Source organism: Chlamydotis macqueenii, chromosome 2 (assembly GCF_036417535.1).
Source record: "Chlamydotis macqueenii isolate bChlMac1 chromosome 2, bChlMac1.mat, whole genome shotgun sequence".
Classification (NCBI taxonomy): domain Eukaryota; kingdom Metazoa; phylum Chordata; class Aves; order Otidiformes; family Otididae; genus Chlamydotis; species Chlamydotis macqueenii.
Window position 1 is genome coordinate 46,082,924 of NC_141557.1, and position 21,974 is coordinate 46,104,897.

The following is a 21,974-nucleotide window of genomic DNA, read 5'->3' on the forward strand; positions in this document are numbered from 1 at the left end:
CCAACAGATTAAACGCTGTTAAAGCACAACAGAGAGCAAAAAGACGAGCAGAGGCACGCCCACCCCTGCCAAACTTCAACCACCTTCTCCCCTCAGCGCCTGCTCTCACCACCTTCCCGCCCGCCTCGTGCCGGCCCCGCCCATCCCATGCTGGCCCCGCCCACACCGCCTGCCTCCCAGGGCCGGAGGGGACGGGAAAGGGAGGGGGGAACTTTGCACCTCACGGCTTTGCGCATGCGCACGGATTCCCTCCCCACCCACTCCGGTTCCCGGCAGAGCAGGGCAGGGGAGGGGAGGGGGCAAGAGGCGGGAAGAAGGAGGGCGAGGCGGCCTCGCGGACCGGGAGGGAGGGCGGGGGGAGTATATCAGCTGACCGCGTCCCGTGACGGCCCCGGGCTTGACGGCGACTGCGTGGGGAGGGCGGTCTTGCTGCTGGAGCTAAGATGGCGGCCTCCAGCGCCAGACACTGAGGGAGTCGGAGCGGTGTAGCGGCTGCCGGGTGAGGGGCGAGGGCTCTGCGCAGCGGCCCTTCACCCTTATCGCTGGCAGCGGCGGGAAGCGCAGTGCTGGTGGGGGCAGGTCCGGGCAGCGCAGGCTCCCCGGCCAGGTAAATCCCAGCGGCGGGAGAAGTGAGGAGGAGGAGGAGGAGGTGGTGGTGGCGGCCCCCGCCTCCTTCCACAGTCCCGGGCGGGGCTGTCAGGCACCCAGGTGCTGCTCGAGGCTATGGGGGGGGGGGCGCCCGGCCGACGCGGGGCTGTGAGGGAGCGGGGGCAGGGCTGGAAGCAACGCTCTCTGCCCGTGGGAGCCGATGCTTCCGCCGGTAAAGCCCCCCGCCCCCTGCCCTTCCTCGCCCCGGTCGTGGAGGGCTGAGGGGCGGGCATCGGGGTGCTCCCGGGGGTGGTGAGCAGCCTGGCCGTGCCCCCCTGGGCTCCGGTTGTGTTACCTGTTTGGTACAAGCCACTCTCAAGACCTTCTCTTCCTGTATCTCCCAGCAGAGAAGAGGCTGGGCTTTTCTCTAGCCTTAGCCTGCCTGGTGCTTCACTGAACGTGCTTTGCACCTGATGCAGCTTTTGTAGCCGCGGGGCAGAATTTGTCCTCTTTCCTGGAGGAATACTAGCCTGTCCATTAAGAAAAGATACATTATTTTTCTTCTCCTGGCCTCGGATCAAAGTATACCCATGGTGAGATGCTTTAGGAAATAATTCATGAAGAGTGGGAGAGTTTAGCAGGATTCTTGCTCTCACAGAGATTAGACTTTATTTCTTTTTTTTTTTTGAGTGGTAATAGTATGCCTGAAGAGCATAAGCAGAGCTAAATGTATCTTTCAGAAAATCTGCCCATAATGTGCTTATTTTCCCAAGAGTTTTTGCATTGCTCCCATGAATGCCTTTCACTTGCCTTTTGTTTTCTGAAAGTCAAAACAAGTAGGCATACTAAATGCTTTTCTGTCTACAGTGAGCTACCAACAGTCTTTGGGATAGATTTTTCCTGTCAAGTAATGTGGAGCTTGCACCTTGATAGCTGTGTCTCTAGTGAGGGCCAAGGACTGGGTTTTAAACATGTCTTGGTGCTCCAGTTTTGGGGCAGAAGGGTTTTTTCTCTTTTCTGCTTAGTGCCCTCAAGCCGGGGGAATGTTTGAGCATGCTGCTTGAGGGGAAACATAGGCATATAGATTTACTTGGACTTTTCCTCTTAATGCACTTATTCTCTGCTCTGTGACTGCTTCTGAAGTTAATATAATCTGAAATGTATTTTCCCGTTTTCTCTTGTGTTCTTTCACAAATAAGATCGATTACAATGAGTCTGAGAAGATGAAGTTGAGTAGATAGCTGCTTTGTTTCCTGTTACTTAGCAGTGATTGAATAATACTGTATTTCAGAAAATATTCCTTGTTTTATAACTTATCTTCTTTGATGTTGAAGCCTTCTTGATAGCTGGAAGATTGTCTAGATAGGCTACTTGCATGAAGTGAGATGTATAAAAAAGGAGGAAGGCTGTTGAAGGGACTGCTAGTGACTCAAGTTTCAGTTTTGAATTGAATTAGGAAGATGCTGTTTAAACAGTCTGCCATGGCTTGGCTCAGAATAACAGGACTAGTGTTATAGATACGTGTCTTGGTCCAATTCCTACATGCTCTAGGCAGCCAAGTGTCAGAACACTTTACCAGAAATTACTGACTCCTTTCCATTGTTACTGACAGTTTGGTTTTTTTTTTCCACTTGCAACAAACTTCTAAGTGTTTGTAGACTCAGAGCTGACTATCTGTCCCTGTGTAGTATAGACTTTCCAGGAACTTTACCTTGTATTTTAGCCTTGCTGGAATAAATTTCTAAAAAGACGTATTTCATGTGTATTCCTTGTTCCTCTGGTTATCATGTGGTATTTTTCATAGTTTCCAAACATGTATTAGTCCTGAGGGACTGAATCACTGTATATTTCCAGATTTTAAGTGGTATGCTGGAGATAGATCTGGCCCTTAAGACCAATATTTCAGACTGAGCAGGTGACTTTTCTTTTAACTTGTGTTGGGAGCTCACTGAACTTTATTTAAAGTAATTCTTCAGCTGGCATTCAACTGTATCTTGAAGTATATTAGCCTCCAACTGTTTAACTTCTCAATTAATGCCCAAAAAACCTTAACAATTATCCTACATCACTAATAAAATAGAACAATATTCTGGAGAAATTTGACAAGATGGCTAAACTGTTACTGAAAGGAGCACTCTCTTTCTTTGCCACCCTCCCCCCTATTAGTGGGTAAACATTTTTGTTATGATACTCGCCTGTCTAGCTGGTGAATCAGATTGGTTCATTGAAACAGTAGAATGCTTATACAGATGGAAAAAAAAACAAGTCTGGAAGATTCTGGTTATCCTCAGCAGTGGCTGTTGGTAAGGCAATGGGAGCAGTCAGCTGGAGGATGGACATTAATGTCTTCAGCATCATTTCTGGTAGTAGTAAGGGTAAAATTCTCAGCTTGTTTACATCCTGGACTATGGAAGGTGGCAGTGCTGCTGTCGCTGAGGCGGGCTGCAGTAATCCTCTTTTAAGGATCTGGTGAATCTCATCTCTTTCCCCTCTTAGAAAAAGGGCTGTGTGTTCCTGCATAACAGATTAAGAAATGTCAATTTCCACAGTTAATTAGGCTGTAGTACTTTAAGAGCAAAATACTGTTTAGGGAAGAGGAAAAAGTTTAGTGCTTGTTAAAAAGAATCTGTCAGAAGGCAGAACTCTGCAAGTTAGTGCACACAGCAGTGAAAGAGGCAGATGAAACCTAGACAGGTAAAACAGTGCAGAAAAAAAATAATTATTTAAATAATGCCTTTAAAGCTACAGATGAGTAGGTAACTGGAAATCAGGCTCCAGACCATTAAGCTAAACACAAATTAACAGAACCTTACTTTTTTTTTTTGTCAGTGCCTTGCTCTCATTTCTTTCCAATAGGTCCCTCTTTCTGTCCCTTGGTGTGTCTTCTCTCTCATTCACATAAAGCTCAAGTGTGACTTTTCTGAGAATCTGTCCCCATGCAATATAGCCTTTCCTGGAACTTTACCTTGTATTTTAACCTTGCTGGAATAAATTCTTAAAAGAAGTCCTGGTTTGTCAGCACTTCTCTTCCTCTTCCACCTAAGAAATCTCGGTTTCTTATCAGCACCTGCACCCCGCCCCCACCTCCAGTGGAACAGAATAATAATCCCGTTTGGGGCTCTGAAGTGCTACCTTAGCAGGTTAAACCTTCACTTAAGCAAGATATGGAAGCTTTGTAATACTAGAGAAATAATATGATTGGGGGGAAAAAAGTCAATCAGAATTCTGCACTAAACTTTGAACCCGTGTCCGAACTTCTGACTTTATTTAAACTGAGGGATACTTAATGTGTTATTACAACTGTGCCTATTGCTTTGATGCATGCAAGGTCACAGCTTTGTTTCTAACTCTTCAAGTGTTAGTTTGAGACTGACTTGTCTCTGTTTCCTGAAATAGATTTTGTTTTCCCAGATGGTAATTTTGTCTGAAGAATGTGAAATCCTGGAAAAGTGGAAAGTGTATGCAAGTTGAACACAGTTTGTGTAATATACCTGTTGATGTAGCTTAAACTCTGAGGTAGGGGGAGTCCTGGCAGCAGTTCAGGCCCTTTAATTTTAGGGATTGCTATTTCTGGGATGTGCAGCACACAAAAATGTGGTTTTAGTTCTTCCCTTGAAAGCTGTTTTGTTGCTACTTACAGTACTACAAGAACCAAATAGGAAAGTGTTGCTGAACTTCTGTCTTGTGAAAAAGCTAATTAAAATATCTAGGTATTGGGAAGTGCTTTAGTTAAGCTTCCAAAAGAAGTTGCAAGTCATGGACAGTATTTTGCCTGGAGGAGCCTCAGATTATTTGACTATATTCTGCATTCAGTGTGCTCTTTTTCTCAACCAGATGAAACATGTTTATAAACTGCTATTTTCAAAGTACTTGTTGCTTCTGCTCCAGTAGAAATGGAACAATTGAACTAGGTGTTTCTCTAGTGTTAAACCTTTGAGAGCCATGAATATGGGATATCCAATGGCTGTGCTGCAATATGTTTAAAATAAGCTTTGAAACTGTGATTTTATTTTTTTTTTCTGGCTTTGGATACCCCAGGACACTGAGATGATCATTAAAATTGGGACCTTATTGTCCTGGATGCTTTTATGAGTGAAATAGAGAATTCAACTCAAGTTTTGTGTCAGGTCAGTCGACTTTTTAAAGGTACCTTGAATACAGGAGGAAGAGGTAAAGATGGCAATAGTAAGAATGTTCTCTTATTTTGGGAAATTGGTATGATATGACTGTTGGCCACTATACCTTATGCTGGCAATATGGCTGAACTTAACTTGATTAATAATAAAACCTGATGTGGTTTTACTGTCTTGGGGACTAAAATTATAATGTATCGCATTGTAGATAGTATACTAAGGGTGATGCCACACTGGTTCTGCAAGAATGAGTGAAGGAAGATAAGATAACTTTTTTTTTTTCTAAAATGTCTTAGTTGTTGACGTGAACTATTTTATTTCATCTTGCTCTTACTGTGGAACCAAAGACAACTGAAAAATGATTGCTGGGTTTCAACATAGCAGCTCAGAACACTAGGCTATTGTTAGCCTTATTCTCTGGTTAAACTGCAGGAAAATGTGTACAAGAATTAATTGTTACTAGATTTTGGCATTTATTGCCTCTGTGCTAGTCTTTTCAGTGGGAGACATAGTTACAATCACCTTCCAGAAGCACAGTTAGTAAAGCATCAAAACTTAATGATTTTAATAGTTTTAATCTAAACAAAAAAGCAGTCTAGTGAATTTGTCCCTTCCACTGCATGTATGATACCTCATGTATCAGTATCCTGAATCTAGGTACATGCTGATGTTAAAATTAGTGGAAGCTGCTGGTAGTTCATAAACGAGTAATTCTCAGTTCAGGGTTGTTAAGACTAGATGCTTGCGAGTGTGAGAATATCTTGCTTTAAATACTCTAGAGCAGGTGGAGTTAAGGTTTGGGAGACTCAATAGAACTGGTCAGAGTAGTCTGGTGTTGGCAAAACTGTAATTACAGATAAAGACTTCTTATCCCGTACTTAGTGGAGCTAGTCTTGTTATAAGCCTTTTATTTTATTTTCACAAATACATTAGTCAATGTCGAGAAAATGGCTTAAAAAGGGAGGTATGAAAATTGAGTATTTGACACTTTGTTCTGAAAGCTAATTTTAAACCACAAAATTATCAGGTCTAAAATGTGCTACTATACAGTAAGATTTGTGTGGTTTGCACAGTGTACTGTTTTGATGCTTATCCGTGGCAATAATAATACAACGTGGTTCTCAAACCGGGCAAAATGGAGAATGTCAGGAATAATGCTGTTGAACGTCTTATCCCTCTTGAAACTTTGCTTTCAAAAACTGAATTTAGAGAATTTAACTACCACAAGTTAATGGGGTATTAACTGAAAATTTTACTCAGAGATTGAGTCATTGAAATATGCAAATACTATTTTTCTCTTTTTCTAGAGGCAGTACCACAAGTTCTCTTCAGTAGGTAGTAATGATTGTGCTGGTTCTTCACCTGAGGAAAGGAATTCTCAAATTTGTTTGTCAGGCTATCCATTCTTTGTGTTCATTACTACGTAACTGCTACAGTCTTTGCTCAGAAAGAAAATAGCCTGAAGTTGTAGAGAGTAGAAATTAACAATGAGCTATTGTTACAAGGCACCCATTTCAAAAATGAGAAGTCTTCCTTTGCCAAATAGAGTTAGTTGAATGTAAAAATATGACTGGGCTTGTAGTCTAACTTTTAGTGGGGTACTGACTGGATTTGGATTACTTCAGCATTGCTTCATGCAAGCTATGAATATGAGTTCTTGCAGACTAGCTTTTTAAGCGTGTAATGTTTTGGGGATGCCACCACATTAATGGTGTGAACCTCAGAGTCATACTAGTCTGTAATCAAGAGCAGGGAAGCCTGATTTGATATATTAAAAAATAAAACTAATGCTGTAGCAATGAACTGAGAATGACAACTTCACTCATGCAACTTAATCAGGGTACATGCACTTAAGTGCCTTGTATGTGTCGTAACAGCAAAGTGAAGTAAAAGGGAAGTTAATATCCCAAGTATTCAACATGCATAATTTTCAATCATAGAAGATGGTGTTCAGTGTTCAGAAAAATTCCTTAGGACTTAGTAGCTCCTAAAGCGATGATCCAGTTTTTACAGCACAGAAAAGGTACTTAGTCAGCTCTTTGATCAGTGTTTGGCTAATAAGTAAGTTTCTCAACTTCAGATTCCATTTCAGACTGGAAAATAAGCTGTTCTATCTGTCCAGATTTCTCCTTGCTTGTTTTTTTCATGGCAATAGGAATCTGTCTTAGCTGGATTTATAGATGCAGGGTACTCAAATCACTTTGATATTGTACAGCTTTCAGGAGTTAAGCATTCTGGTGATGACATAAAGTACACTTGAATCTGAATGTGCAGAGGTGGAGCAAAAGAAGTGTGGTTGCAATAATATGGCTAATAAAAGGTCATAAGTTACTGTACCCTGGTACTGTTAGAGGAACTGGTATAAGAACATCAGTAGGGAAACTAATAATTCATGTTCAACTCCATGTGCAACTTAGTCCATTAGTTGTTTGATAAGTATTCCTAGTATTTTTTTGTGTGTGGAACTGACAAAGTAGTGACTTGAGTGTTTAAAAACAGTCTTTTTTTATTAAAGCATATTGATGATTAGTGAGCTTTGGTTTTAAGTGAAAATCATGAGTACTAACAGGATGTCTCTCTTGTTTTCAGATCTTGGCACAGAATGAATATAATCAGGGAAAACAGAGATCTTGCTTGTTTCTACACAACAAAACATTCATGGAGGGGAAAGTAAGTAGTTTAAAGTTTGCTGGGTTTTTTTTGTTTTTGTGTGACGTTTCTTCTCTCTATTATTGAATCTAACTGTATAGTTCCTGATAGATGAAAACTGAATTACAGGCTCCTACTGCTCAGTTTCTGAACAGAATGTACCTTTACTAGAATTGGTTTGGATTTTAAACATTGTGTCTCAGCCTTCCTCAGCTTCCGAGCCTCTTGAGCTTACTATATAAAGCACTAATTTTAATGTGGAAGTGCTTCTTCTCAGAACAGGATCTTGGAGGAGTAGTATTTTAGATATATGAGGGTCACTAGTCCACATGTATACTTAACACGTTGTGTAACAGATTCTGTTAAACTATTGACTGAGATTGTTTGAAGACTTCTGTTGCTAGAAATATGCTTCATCCTTAATGGGGATTTTGAATCTAAAAATGAATTTTCACTGATGCTTCTGTCTGCGGAAGCTAGGGAATGTCTAATAGAACTGTCCATTAAACTGTTGTAGCTGGTATCTGTTAGACTGTGTTTGAAGTCAGCCGTTGTGCATACTTTTTGAAGCCTCATAGGACTTTCTTTGGTATCCTTGCCCATTGTTCCTTGTCACATGCATAGTAGTGCTGCGGAACTAGGATTTTTTTTCCTTACTACTTAAACATCCTGTCTATGCCTCAGGAACATGAGTACTGCTTTAATCTAATCATTATATGGAGAGGTGATGTCTGAATCTGTTTTTTGACCAGTAAGTTGAAATTGGCTTTTTTTTTGGCTGTCTGCTGATAGATACTTCATGAATTCTTACTATCAAAGATTGGGAGTGCTGAGAAGGAAAGGAAGATGGGATTGCAGGGAGTGGCAGCCACAGATGTTTCTCAGTTGTGCTTTAAAGAACCATGAGATTTCTTCAGTATCTAATCAAAGACCTCCCTGCCTATTTGTCAGCAGAAATTAAAGCCTTGGGTAGTTCAGAGTCCAGAGTGGACTGAGCAGCGGTCTGAGAGCAAAATCGTTCCTCTACCAATAAAGATTCTTGACTGACTTGCAATAGTATGATATTTAGTTTTACCTCATTAGAATTCTAGTGAATACTTGTGTAAACTGACTCTTACCTGAGTTAAGATCCAGGCATTTGGATTTATGTGGACATGAATGAATAAACTGTTTTCTTTAGTAATAGAAGGACACTGTGTTGGGGAAGAACACTAGAACAGTTTGTTCCTCTTAATCTTTCTGTTTTCCAACAGAAAATATCTAGTCTTTTCCTCTGAAGTTCCTGTGGTGTATCTGCAAATTTAGTGTGTGAATTTGAACCACTTGATGAAAATTAAATACATAGAGCTCAGATTGCTCCTGTTACTTAATGCCTTCCATTATAGAGCCTGTTCTTACATGATGCAAGCTGTTGAAGTTAGTGGTATGCTCTTGAACTTTGATGATAGTGTTTTGATAAACTATGAAGTCTTACAGAACTTCAAACTAAGTCTAAAGTCTAAAACAGAGACTTAGTTTAAAAACTAAATGACACTTAACAGTCCTTTCTCCTTCATTATGTGAAAAGTAGTTGCCTCTTGTTGTGTTGCAGCAGAAGCTTATATGGCTTTTAGTAAGCTTGTATTTGAATACTTAAGTCCAGTCAGTTCATAGTTATACATTCTCACTATAATCTATGGATAACATTAAGTTACTGGGTTTTTTTTTCCTCAATATTTAGTACTAAATGAGCCTGAAGGACTTTCACTGTTCGTATGATCTGTCACTTTGCTGAATATGGGTTGTCTGCATGGCAGTTAAAGTACTTTCTAGTAGTACAGATGATGATGCTCCAGTGTCGATCTGTAATTATGTAAGATTAATGAACACTGTCTTTCTCTTGAGTGTGGTGGTATGAAAATCATCTACCATGTTCCACCTGATTAAAAAAAAAAACCAACCAAACTTCTGACTTCTACAGTGCTTCTCTAGAAACTAGTGAATAGGCAATAGCCTTTTTACTGGGAAGAGGACATAGCTTCACATTCTTCTCAAAACAGCCTGGCATTAGACTGTACTGCAGAGTAGTTTGAGAGATAATTAATGGTAAAATCTTCCAACATCTTTGTACATATTTAAAGGTGAAGTTCTGGACAAGAGTATGTTTAGGCTGTGAGTAAGAGCTGACTTCAGAGTCTCCTCCCTTCGTGCAACAAGATTTGAGTCTTCAGAATTTGCCTAGGGAGAGGAGATGAAGGAAATGCTAACTCAACAAGTCTACTGTTCTGTCTTGTGTTCCTTGTCACATCCCATACTGAGAATGCTGGATAATAAAAATGCTTCCTAGATTTTGGAATTGTGGCTTAATCATGAGGGGAGAAAAAGGTGCTATAATGTTTGGAAGCTGGTCTTCAATTATGTGTGATCATTGCAGATCCTTATTCTGCCACAAAGCACTGTGAAGCTCTTTACTTAATCAAAACCTTAAGTAATAGTGTTTTATTACTTGTGGTAAGTTTAAGTTCTTTAGAATGGCATAAAACAAACCTTACTTTTAAATAATATAAAAGACACAATACCTACCTAAATTGTGCAACAAGAGGAGAGGGAGCAGTTGGTTTGTTCAAAGGGTTTTCTTATGATCTAAGAACTGGAGCATTCTTTGACAGACTGAATATAGTGGAATCATTATCAGCTAGAGTAACTTGAAATGTTCTGCTTCATTACTACAACTTCTCTTAACCTGCATTCTAAATAAGAACAATTAAACTATGTGGAAAAACAGAGGTTTTTCAAGTAGATTATGTGTCTTTAAGGTCACAGATCACTTCAATATTACAGATTTTTCTAAGCTTTGAGCTAATTAAGCACTTCGTTTAATTCCTAGATAAACTCCTCTGGGCCAGTAAACTCATACCAGTTTGTTTGAATAATAATGGGAAATGGTAGAAAATGAAGTTTGTGATATTGACTGTGTCAGACAGATATTCTTGGCCTTGCTATTGTGAGAGAAGGGAGGACAGGTCAAATAACATGAGGGAGCAGGTCTGAATGTACCTGAAGCCCATGCAAAGTTTGAGTGTATACAGCAATGATAGCTTGTGCTGCAGAGCTGGCAAGTGAGAGAGAAGAAGGAACTGCAACACAAGAATGCAGAGAAAGAGGGAAGAAACAACTTGCTTCTTGATGCAGTGTGTAGTATGACACAGATCCAGATTAGCTAGTCAGCCATCTGGTTGATCCTAGCCTTTTCTTTCCCTAGCAAACCTGGAAATGCAATTTAAATTGCTACACTGGGTCAGTTATGACACGGACAACTATTATTTGGTTCAAGAAAGACATCCATGTTCAGATCCTGTTTGGTCAGAATAATTACTAGAGCTGGCTCTGGTACAGGTTTAGCTTGTCTTTCTAAGCAGGGTTGCTTCCAGATAGAAGTACCCTAGAATAAGAAGTTTGTACAAGTAGTAAGAGGTTAGTAATAATTTACTGTTTCAAACTCTGGTTAGTTATGTTGCAAAACTTCCTGATTCAGAAATATGTAAATAGTCTCTATATAGGGAGTTGGTTTAGGGTATGCTGTGAAGATTGTCTAGGAAGTTAAATCATGGTAAGACTTCCATTTTGCACTTGGTGCATCTAAACTTCTTAGCTTTAGGTCACTGCCGCTTGTTTCTGATAAGCCTGAAATGCAAGCGACAACCTTGCTATAGCTGCGCTTTAAGCACCGTGGCAGTTAACATATCTATGATACCAATCTATAATGACTAGCTGCGTGTTGAACTATAACTTCAGTGATCTGAGTATTTCTGAGTTTAGAACTCTTAGTTTTCCTCAATGTGAAAAAAATTAGGCTTGACCATAGTAACACCTCGACTTGTTACAGTATTGTGGCCAGATGCGTAAATTGGATTATTTCATATTACGACTGTTGTCTGAGACAGCTTCAGACAGATGCTTTAGCACGTTACAGGAATATCTCTTTTTCTTATCTGTGTAGTCTTTTTAAAACTTATTCTGGTCTGGTAGTACCTTCCAGTGCAAATTCCGAAAGTCTTTGGGCCTGACTTAGGCGATAATGTAGGAAAATACATGCGTAAGGAAATATGTTTAGTGATATTTAACATGTTCCCTTTATGGATATATAGAACAGAGGAGCTTAACATAAAGGTTGAGAGAGTTGGAGCTGGAGAAGAGAAGGGTCCCAGGAGACCTCAGAGTGGCCTTCCAGTGCCTAAGGGGGCTTATAGGAAAGATGGGGAGAAACTTCAGCAGGGCCTGTTGTGATAGGATGAGGGGCAATGGTTTTAAAATAGAAGGAGGTAGATTCAGACTAGACTTAAGGAAAAAAATTATTTACAATGAGGATGATAGAACACTGGAACGGGTTGCCCAGAGAGGTGGTGGATGCCCCATCCCTGGAAACATCCAAGGCCAAGTTGGATGGGGCTCTGAGCAACCTGATCTGGTTGGAGATGTCCTTGCTCCTTGCAGGCAGGGTGGACTAGATGAGCTTCAAAGATCCCTTTCAACCCTAACTATTTGATGATTCTATGATTATAAGGATAAATTGCAAACTACAACTTAACAGAAAATTTCACATCTGTTTCCTAGCACTGACTTGTAAATAGCTTCTTAAAATAATTTTTACTATTTGACAGGGTTTTTCTGAGACTTCTGGAGAAACTAACGCTCTTCTGTGTTTTAGGTATAAGCGAGTCTTTTCAGTTGGAACCCATGCCATCACCACATACAATCCCAACACACTAGAAGTTACGAATCAGGTAACTATCATTTTTTGAACAGGGCTATTCTGAGTTGTTTTCTGACTTATATTCACTATTGAGAGTGAATAATGGCATTCAGCCTTCAGAATCTATCTAGTCTGACAAGATCTCAGCAAAACCAGAAGGTACAGCAGGTGCTACAAAAGCACATGTAACAGAAAACTGGTGTTGCCTTCACTAACTCTACAGATATCCAGTAGTTTTTGTACTTTTAGATGATTTGTCTTTATTGGCATGTAAGTGTTAGTTTGCTTTTGGATGTGCTCTTCTGAATGAACTGTGATAAGTTTAATCACTGTAAGTCTGTCCCTGAAGGGAGTCAGGATACTTATTTACTTTTCAGAGTATCAAATAGGAAGGTCAAGCTAGAGCTGTCACGTAGTGTGCTAGCTATTGTCTCATTTCAGCAACTCAGTTATTATAGATGCTAATGGTTTTTGGGTGGAGGAGATGTAGCTTTAAAATGATTAACAGTATAACCTAATTACTTTCAATTCTCTAGTGGCCTTATGGAGATATCTGTAGTATTTCTCCTGTTGGAAAAGGACAAGGAACAGAATTTAGTCTCACTTTTCGCAAAGGGAGTGGAAAAAAGTCTGAAACTCTTAAGTTTTCCACAGAGCACAGAACAGAACTCCTTACAGAGGCACTGGTAAGTGTGTGGCAGGGGGTTTTTGTTGTATTTTCTTCAAGCAAGCAGTAAGGACTTAGTTATCATTACCATTTGTGATGGCTTACTATGCTTTCTTTCCTTACATGAACAGTAGAAAAGAAAGTTGTCTTTTGAGCTGTTATGTTAATGTGCTTGATCTAGTGTCAGCTGCAACAACTAGTGAGTGATTCTTAAATAGCAAGTAAAGCTACAGATACTGATTATGTTAGACTGCCATGGAATGGTGAGTCTTCAAGGAGACTTAGTTCAAGTCCCTTAAAACAGAGTCAGCTTAAAGTTAAGCTTTCTGGGTATAATGGCTATCATATTTGCATTCATTTATGGTTAACTTTTTTAAAAACAGAGATTCAGGACAGACTTCTCAGAAGGAAAAATCACAGGACGGGTGAGTGTCTGGCTTGTCTGGATCATGTGCAATTTAATGAAATGATCTAAAGACTTAAACTTCTGCTGTGTTCATGTATGTTATGCTTGTGCTATATGCACTACCTAAAATAGCTTTTGTAAATTTGTATCTGAAGTCTTGCTTTGAGAAGAGAAAACTAAGAGTTTATTCAAAAGCAATGAGAACCTTTTCAACACTAGAATACTTGAGTTCTCTTCACTTGGCCTGAATCTTATGATGGTACACTTAAAGTCTGAATGTTACAGCTGAAATAAAAGGCTTTGCCACATGGAGTTCTTATTTGGAGAGAAGGAAAAATAAAAACACAAGCTTTGAATCATTATTCAATGTTTACTGCTTCCAGCATTTTGCTTTGTAATTCTAAATAGTTTTCTGTATAACTTCCTGAACTTGATGTGGGAATATTGTTTCCTGGGACAATTTCTGTAGGTCAGATTAAAGGCAAGATTGCCATTTAATGAATCTTGGTAATATAGTAATAAGCAGGCCAATATAAAGAACTGGACTTTGTATTTCATTTTATGTCTTCTGCTCACAAGAAGAGAGAACTAAAAGTATTGCATAGAATAAATCTTCAGTGATAAGCATAGTAATGCTGATGGAATACGGGTGTCCCCTTTGTCTTTCTGTAGTTTACAACAGACCTCTAACTTTTGCTGATTTCAGTAAGTCTGTATTTGTAATGAAATATGACTGCAGGAGGTGAAAAACTGGCACTATAGTGACAAGTTTACCTTAATTTACTCTTAGTAAATAGTCTGAGTAGGCTACATTCTGCAACAAGAGAAACTTACTCCCTTTTGAGGTGGCTGTTTTGAATTTACTGTTCTCTCTTCAAAATGTATTGTTTAAGTTGTGACTATCTTGTCAGCAGATAGCTGCTTTTATTTGATTCATAGCATTCTTATTTCCCTTAATGCTCTTATCTACGTTATAATTTTTTCAACTTCACACCCACACTGCTTACTAGATTGGAAAAGAACTATTGCTGTGTAGTAAAGGAGTGTGTGGGCATATGTCTAAATGTAGCTCTCTCTGCAGAGGTATAACTGCTATAAACATCACTGGAGTGATACAAGGAAACCTGTGATTCTAGAGGTGACTCCTGGAGGTATTGACCAAATTGATCCTGCCACAAATAAAGTCCTGTGCTCCTATGACTACAGAAACATTGAAGGCTTTGTTGATATTGCTGGCTATCAGGGAGGCTTCTGTATCCTCTATGGAGGATTTAGTAGATTGGTGAGTACTGAAACAAAATGTCTTGGTATGGTGCTTAGGATATTTAACTGCATATGAAATAATGAAGCTTCAGCATAATTTGAGCATACAAGTATGTGCATCTTTAGGACCCAGCTGTGGAGCCTCAAGGCTTGTGGATGAGTTTAACTAATTTCCTGTGGAAAAGAGGTTTTAAAAGTATTTGAGAGCAATGTGTGGAGTTGTTTTGCTTATTGCATATTTAAAAACTACAGAGCATAAAATAGTCAGTTATTTATATTTGGGTGGTGAAAGTGAATGCAATGTGGACATGGAGTTTCCTGAAACTACTCAAAGTTACAGGAGTGACAAACAGTGTTACTAATCTACTGAACTGATGGAGGGATTCTATTCAGCGATGGAAGCATCACCACTGATCAATCTTTTTTTAGGCCTGTGATCTGATATTCAGCAGCTTTGCCTGGAAAATACTGCAGTGTAGTGTTTGTTTCAAAATCTTAAAAGGATCTCTGTACTATACTGCAAGCAGCTGTAATGGATCTTCAGGAGTTAATTTGTGCTTACTAATATAAATATATCTACCTTAGTCACTAATGACAAAATAGGATTCTGCTCTCTAGGTTGGGGTTTCCATGTCTTTTATATTGCAGCATATTTTTCTCTGGCGTAAAACTAGCGATATATAATTGATCCTCTAGAGTTACTCTAACCTTGCCTAGCAAGGCTGGATAGCAGCCCTTACAGATAGCAGCTGGGGCTGCCACTGTAGTTCTGTCTCCTTACTCCTACCAGGCTGTCAGGATCTGTTACCAAGGGTGCACAGGCCAGTAATGCAGACCTTTGCTTTAATGGCACACTAATATGTAGCCGGCTATCCCTTAGGAATAGCTGCTCTAGATTTTTTTTTTTTAAAGGAAATGTGAAGTTAATAGTGGATCTCTTGTGTAACAAATACCTCTTCTCTTTATAGTATGCACTTAGCAAAGGCAAGCCTAGCTGCTGGGAAGATTCTTTGCTGTTAGGTATATAGTGGAGGATTATTTATGGCACTGTGGTTACTTGAACTATGCTGTATTTTTCACCTTGCCTTTTTTTTTTTCTTGCCAAAACTTGCAGCACCTGTTTGCATCTGAACAGAGGGAAGAAATTATCAAAAGTGCAATAGAGCATGCTGGCAACTTCATAGGTATCTCTCTGCGGATGAGGAAAGAATCCCTAGAATTTGAGCAATACTTGAATCTTCGCTTTGGAAAATACAGCAATGATGAATCTGTAACATCTTTAGCGGAGTTTGTTGTTCAAAAAATAACACATAGACACTTGGTAAGGGTGTCAAACTAAACTTACATGGTGCCCCTTAAGTGCTAGGAATTCTCTTTCCTAACATGCCTTTCTTTTTTTTTTTTTTTTTTTTTTTTTTTAAAGGAGCCTATGAAAAGAGTACTAGCTCTTACAGAAGCTTGCTTAGTTGAGCGGGATCCAGCTACCTATAACATTGCAACTTTGAAACCTTTAGGCGAGGTAAGAGACAACCTTTCTCAGTACCACTTCTTCAAATAGAACCTCCTATAAGACTGATGATAATAGGAACTTGATAGTATACATAAGATATCTACTCTACAAATTGAGGCTAAATACACTACTTTGTGAATGTGATCCTAATCTCTTATTTTTAGGTATTTGCAATAGTATGTGACTGTGAAAATCCCCAGCTTTTTACCATTGAATTTATCAAAGGACAAATTCGGAAATACTCTTCAACGGAAAGGTAACTGGAGCTCCTGTGGGTTATAAATTCAAATGGAAGTTGTCATTGTAGTGATTCTAGCTTCTCAGCTTCCATAAACTCTGACCCTTGGAAGTGTTAATTCAAAGCCTTGCTATCCTAGTGGTCTATCACTTACAATTTAAAATCAAGATTTGTTACAGGATCTAAATCTCTCCCCTTTACCTTCATCCCAACTTTAGCAAATCTGTCCAGAAGTTTTCATGTAAGGATGTTACAGTGAGATACAGCTTGTTTCTCCTGAGCAATGTTGCTCTCTGTATGTTGTAGTTGGATAAGCAGTATATCTGAGAGAAGGAAAGAAAGCATAATATAAGTGATACGGCAGTGTGAAGGCTGTAAACCCTTTGAGCTGTCTGCTTGAATTGGTCTTAGCTGATTCTATTTAAAACAACCAACAGAATAGTCCCTGAGTCCACTTGCAGTTGTAATGCAGTCTAATCCTGCTAAGTGAGGTTTCCAGAAAGCACAGGGATGAATTGGCTTGCAGCATGTGTGAATCATTAGCAGATAATCTAGTGCTGATTCCTTTAGTGAAAGGCTGCAGCTGGCTATACTGAGTGTAAGACAGCTCTATTATTACAGTGAATAAAGGAACACTTGAAAATTAGTGACCTCTTCCAGAGGTGTAGCTGTTAGCAAGACTTGGAATCTCTTACTAACACTGGTGCTGCCTTTCATTCTGTGCTGGATGGATTTTTTTTTTTGGCCTATTTTTCTTGTAACTTGGTTCTTTGGCATAACTTTTCACATCTAAATTGTATTTATATGTCTTTCTCCCAACCCAGAGATTCTCTTCTGGCTAGCTTGCTGGATGGAGTGAGAGCTTCTGGTAATAGAGATGTCTGTGTGAAAATGACCTCCACACACAAAGGCCAGCGTTGGGGGTTACTCAGTATGCCGGTAGATGAAGAAGTAGAGAGCCTTCATCTGAGGTTTTTGGCTGCTCCTCCAAGTAAGCTAATGCTTATTACATGGTTTTGTAGTGCTCTTTAAAGCATTGAGATATTTAGTCAGGTACTGTGCACTTAACTTTTGTTTTATCTTCTTCCAGATGGTAACTTTGCAGATGCGGTGTTCAGGTTCAATGCTAACATTTCCTACAGCGGGGTACTACATGCAGTTACACAAGATGTAAGAACAAATCCTCTGCCCATTCCCTTCAGATGTTGTTAATGCATAACTATATTAATAATGGTTATTTTTTTTAACCAGGGTCTATTCTCGGAAAACAAGGAGAAACTCATTAATAATGCCATAACAGCATTGCTCTCTCAAGAGGGAGATATTGCAGCATCTAATGCAGAGCTTGAAAGCCAATTCCAAGCAGTAAGGCGACTAGTGGCTTCAAAAGCGGGCTTCCTTGCCTTTACTCAGCTTCCAAAGTAAGTGAGAAGTCTCTTCAAACTTGGAAGTAGGAAGTGAAAACCGTTTTTGAGCTTTTGATGTGTTATTTTTAAAACTGAGAATCGGAGTTAGGCCTCGCTTCTGAAAAAGGCTGTAAGACTCTGTATGCAATTGCTTCAGTAGTATGAGGCTGTCATCAGGCTTTAATTGAGAATCCCAAATTGTCATTAGTATGTAAAGCTGGTTCTTCCTTTGCCAAATACTCTGTGCCTTGAGTCAAACATGGCTTAATGTTTTTCTACTAGGAAGAACATTAAAAACACCTTTGTCTGTCCTTGAAGTAGGCAGTTCTTCATTCTTAAAGTATGTTGATGCTATTGCTATCTTCAGTTCAACACAACATGAAGATAAAACTTCATGTTAGGAAGTTGAATTATAGCCCTACAGTAAGTACAGGCTACTTGGAGTTTGTGTCTTAATTGGATAACATAAGGAAGCAGGAAAAACTGCCTGATGTTCTTCTAAAAAATGAAAAATTCTTCGGAGTATTTCTGACTCCGGACTATGGGCCAACTGAATGATGTGAAGAGTAACACGCATTTAGTCTCAGACCTTTATAAAATTCTATTTCTCTGTGAATTGTGTCCTGTACTGTCACTATCCTGTAACTATAGAAAGATGTCTTTGTTTTGGTGAATGTGCTTTCAGCATATGGTTAACAGTGAGGTCAATATTAATGCTTTTCTGCCAAGGAACCTCAAATTTATGTAAGCATCAATGTACTGACTTGCCACATGCAGTGGGAGCAGATCACTTTTGCTCCTCAATTGGACTTGTATCTTAAAACTAAGGTTTCTGTTTCCTCGCTAGTCTTGGTGGTTTTGCTTTCTTTTCAAAAGATTTCGAGAACGATTAGGAGTGAAGGTTGTGAAAGCCCTCAAAAGGAACAATGATGGAGTAACCCATGCCTCTATTGACATGCTTTGTGCTCTTATGTGTGTAAGTATTAAGTTGCAGATTTTTTCACTTTGGAATGTGTGAGCTTCAGTTTACTGAAAGGTGTAGAAGTAGGGACTGCTCTTCAACTTGCAGTGTGCTGCAACGTGAAATAACTTGTGCAGTGATTTCCTGCTGAACTTGAAGTACGATGTGCTTTTTATGGGTTCAGAGTGTGGCTTTTTAACTACAACTGTTAAGAACTGAGGGTTGAAATATGATTGCATAGTGAATACTTTTTTTTTTTAATAGCCCATGCATGATGACTATGACTTGAGGCAGGAGCAATTGAACAAAGCTTCCCTTCTTTCTTCGAAGAAGTTTCTAGAAAATCTACTAGAGAAATTCAATTCCCATGTGGTAAGTTGGAAAATGTGGTAAATGTTGAAAACAGATGGCTTCAAGTGCATTTCATAATTGCAGTGAAAACACTTCTATAATACTTGGATGTATCTTTGAATGTATTTGTACCTGCAGTTGAAGTGCAGAAAATCCAGCTATGTCTGGCACTGAGGCTTGTTCTACATAGATTTAGGTCTTGACAGGTTAGAATGTATCTGCGCTGCACAGCTTGTGTCATGCAACAAATATTTGCATGTTTAATGTGGAAACTGAATGTTCCTTTTAACTAAGGATAAGGATAATTTTTGTTTGCAGAGTATGTCATAGTATGACACCTTCAGCATCATGAGTACTGAATAAGACTTGCATGAATACTCTTGGGTGGGTGAGAGGTGCTGTATCTGTTACATACCTGTCTTGCTAATTTCAGGATCATGGGACAGGTGCCCTAGTAATTAGTTCACTTCTGGACTTCCTGACATTTGCCCTATGTGCTCCGTATAGCGAGACTACTGAGGGGCAGCAGTTTGACATGTTGTTGGAAATGGTGGCGTCTAATGGCAGGACACTATTTAAGCTCTTTCAGGTAAGTTTTCATAATTTCTTAATATTATCAGAGACCTTGGATAGTCAGTGAACATGAATTTTCTTTCTTGTTCTCCTGAAAGACAAATTTGTCTACTGTTCAACTGGTTAATGTGCCTAAGTCTTTTCTACCTTTGTGAACTTTAGTGTTTTATTGCTTTACCTTTTAGATATCAGATTGAGTTTGTTATTCTATAGTTAATCATATTCCAAATCACTTTAGAATAGAATGCCTAAGATTTGTTTCTAGAAACACTTTAAAATACCAGTTAAATATTAAATTAGATTCAGCAGCTGCACAGATCTTCCTCTTTTGGAGAATCTGCCACCCTTTTGTTTCTTTCTCAGTAAATGAAAGTTAAGAATTACAAAACAAGAGTAACATCCTCTTCAGTAGTAAACTTGTAATAACTTTAGGATTTTTAGCTAAAATGTCAATATTTTGTGTAAAAGCAGTATGCCCTTCTGCTTCTTGGTTAGTGTCAGCTTGTGTCAGACAGACAGTTTCCCCAGCATTGTTCCAGCTTCTCTGGTATAAATTACTGTTCAGTGCCAAGAAATCCATGTGATGGTTGCGTGAGAGATTCTTGTTTAAAGGTATAGGATAGGAACTCTTCCTAGGGCTAGCTTTCACAAAACCAAAAGATTAACTTTTGCCCAGAACTGGAGGTAGAACAGCCATGTAGATGTGTTAAGGAAACTGAATCACAGGTAATCTAATCTTCAAATTTTGCACTTGAATAATTATTTTGTTGACATTCTGTTTCAGCACCCTTCCATGGCAATTGTGAAAGGAGCAGGTTTGGTAATGAAAGCAATAATAGAGGTGAGATTTTTTCAGTGTTACCAGGAATAGTGTACTAAATGTGTTGTATATTTGGGAAGTGCAATTGCTTACTGATATTAAAAGTTTGTTATATTAATTTCTGTTGTGGGGGAAGGTGAGGAACAGAACACCTGCTTAATTGCAAGTGGTTTGATAGAGCAACTTGTTTTATCTTACACTTCGGGGTTTGGAAGGCATGTGAGTTGGGACATTAGGTGGTGCCTTGCATGTTTTCATACTGCAGTCAAGGTTTGGCTGTTAATATTGTATGTAGCTTAGTTACATACCTCAGAGCCACAAGACTTCTGCATGTTAAAGAGGGTCTCTCAAGGAGGAGAGGCCATGTTTCCTGGGATGCATTGCCAGATGGAATGGGACTGGGATTAGCAAGCAGTAGTATCCCAGAGCAGAATAGTGATGTCAGCCTCTGTTCTTGCTCTTTCTGCTTCAACAAAGGATGATTTGGCTTTGTTAGTTTCCGTACCACATGATGTGTGGGCCAAGTCCATACTTCTCAAGGGCTGCTCATGGTTGTTGCAGAGTGGCTAACTGACTCTTGACACTTCCTGTGTTGAAATTCAGGGCTTAAGTTAGTGCCTCATTGTGTCACAATGGCTTATACATCTGAAATGCATCTAGTACTTTCTTGGAATGGAAGTGAATGAACACTTGAAATAGAGGAATTATAAATCTGTAAGTTTCCATTGATATACCTGATACCATTAGCTAAAAGTTGCTATGCTATTTATTACAACTTCTGTCGTTTGAACTATAGTGGGACATGGGCAAGTAAAAATGCAGCAAAAGCTTTTTCTTAATTATTCTTGCAACCAATGTTTCTCAACTGAGTGATAGTCTTATCCATGTGGCTGAATAAACCAAACAGCACCAGTTGTTCTTAAATGGTTTCTGTTGACCAAAGTCAAGCAACAAGCAATTGCTTATGGTAGTCAATTGCAGTTGAAGTGGTACTTGTAAATGTAATACCAGCCTCCTGCTCTATGATGGGAAGCATGTATGTTACCCTGTCCAGTTACTGTCCTCATAAATACAACTGGCTTTACTACAACTCAACTTTACTACAAACTCTCAATTGCTGTTGAGAACTTGCAGTTAAAGCCTGTCATGCTACAGCTTCTGGGTTTTGGGTATTAGTTGATATAATTGATGGTCAAGAAGGCCTTGGAACTGTAGACTAAGATAAAAGCAGCTTAACTAAGATTTTTCCTTTAGTAATCATCTTGCCCTGTTTCCAAAGGAAGGAGACAAAGAGATTGCTACCAAAATGCAAGATCTTGCCCTCAGTGAAGGTGCCTTACCTCGTCACTTGCACACTGCTATGTTTACAATAAGCACAGATCAGAGGATGCTTACAAATAGGTATGTCAGTCTCACTTGATATACTGTGTTTAAAGAGTTTAAGTAATGGCCTAGCTAACATAAAGAAAAACTTTGGGAGGCCAGGAATGAAAGCTTACAATTCTCTAGGATAATATTTTCTTCAGCAGCTGGTATGTTTTAAGTAGAGCAAACTTCAGCTGAGACTACAGCAACTTAATAAACCTTTGGGGGTTTTTTGTTGGGTTTTTTTTTTTTTTTTTTCCAAAATGGGACTTAAGTTGGTTACTCATTAAAGGCTCAAGTTTTCATATTTAC

The 21,974-nt window shown here is 39.2% G+C and overlaps 1 protein-coding gene across 2 annotated transcripts in view; it reads left to right on the plus strand.

Annotated features, from left to right (window-relative positions):
* Positions 1 to 388: 388 nt before the first annotated feature.
* The window catches only part of DNAJC13 (DnaJ heat shock protein family (Hsp40) member C13), a 55,903-nt gene continuing 34,317 nt past the window's right edge, over positions 389 to 21,974 (plus strand). For both annotated transcript variants that reach the window (XM_086742805.1, XM_086742806.1), the window contains exons 1-17: positions 389 to 607; positions 7,311 to 7,391; positions 12,058 to 12,133; positions 12,639 to 12,788; positions 13,153 to 13,194; positions 14,257 to 14,457; positions 15,553 to 15,759; positions 15,862 to 15,957; positions 16,113 to 16,204; positions 17,011 to 17,177; positions 17,277 to 17,356; positions 17,438 to 17,607; positions 18,469 to 18,568; positions 18,818 to 18,925; positions 19,338 to 19,493; positions 20,262 to 20,318; positions 21,577 to 21,698. In XM_086742805.1, the coding sequence (XP_086598931.1) occupies positions 7,324 to 7,391; positions 12,058 to 12,133; positions 12,639 to 12,788; positions 13,153 to 13,194; positions 14,257 to 14,457; positions 15,553 to 15,759; positions 15,862 to 15,957; positions 16,113 to 16,204; positions 17,011 to 17,177; positions 17,277 to 17,356; positions 17,438 to 17,607; positions 18,469 to 18,568; positions 18,818 to 18,925; positions 19,338 to 19,493; positions 20,262 to 20,318; positions 21,577 to 21,698 (1,892 nt within the window). In that variant the 5' untranslated portion in view covers positions 389 to 607; positions 7,311 to 7,323. The remainder of the gene's footprint in view (positions 608 to 7,310; positions 7,392 to 12,057; positions 12,134 to 12,638; positions 12,789 to 13,152; positions 13,195 to 14,256; positions 14,458 to 15,552; positions 15,760 to 15,861; positions 15,958 to 16,112; positions 16,205 to 17,010; positions 17,178 to 17,276; positions 17,357 to 17,437; positions 17,608 to 18,468; positions 18,569 to 18,817; positions 18,926 to 19,337; positions 19,494 to 20,261; positions 20,319 to 21,576; positions 21,699 to 21,974) is intronic.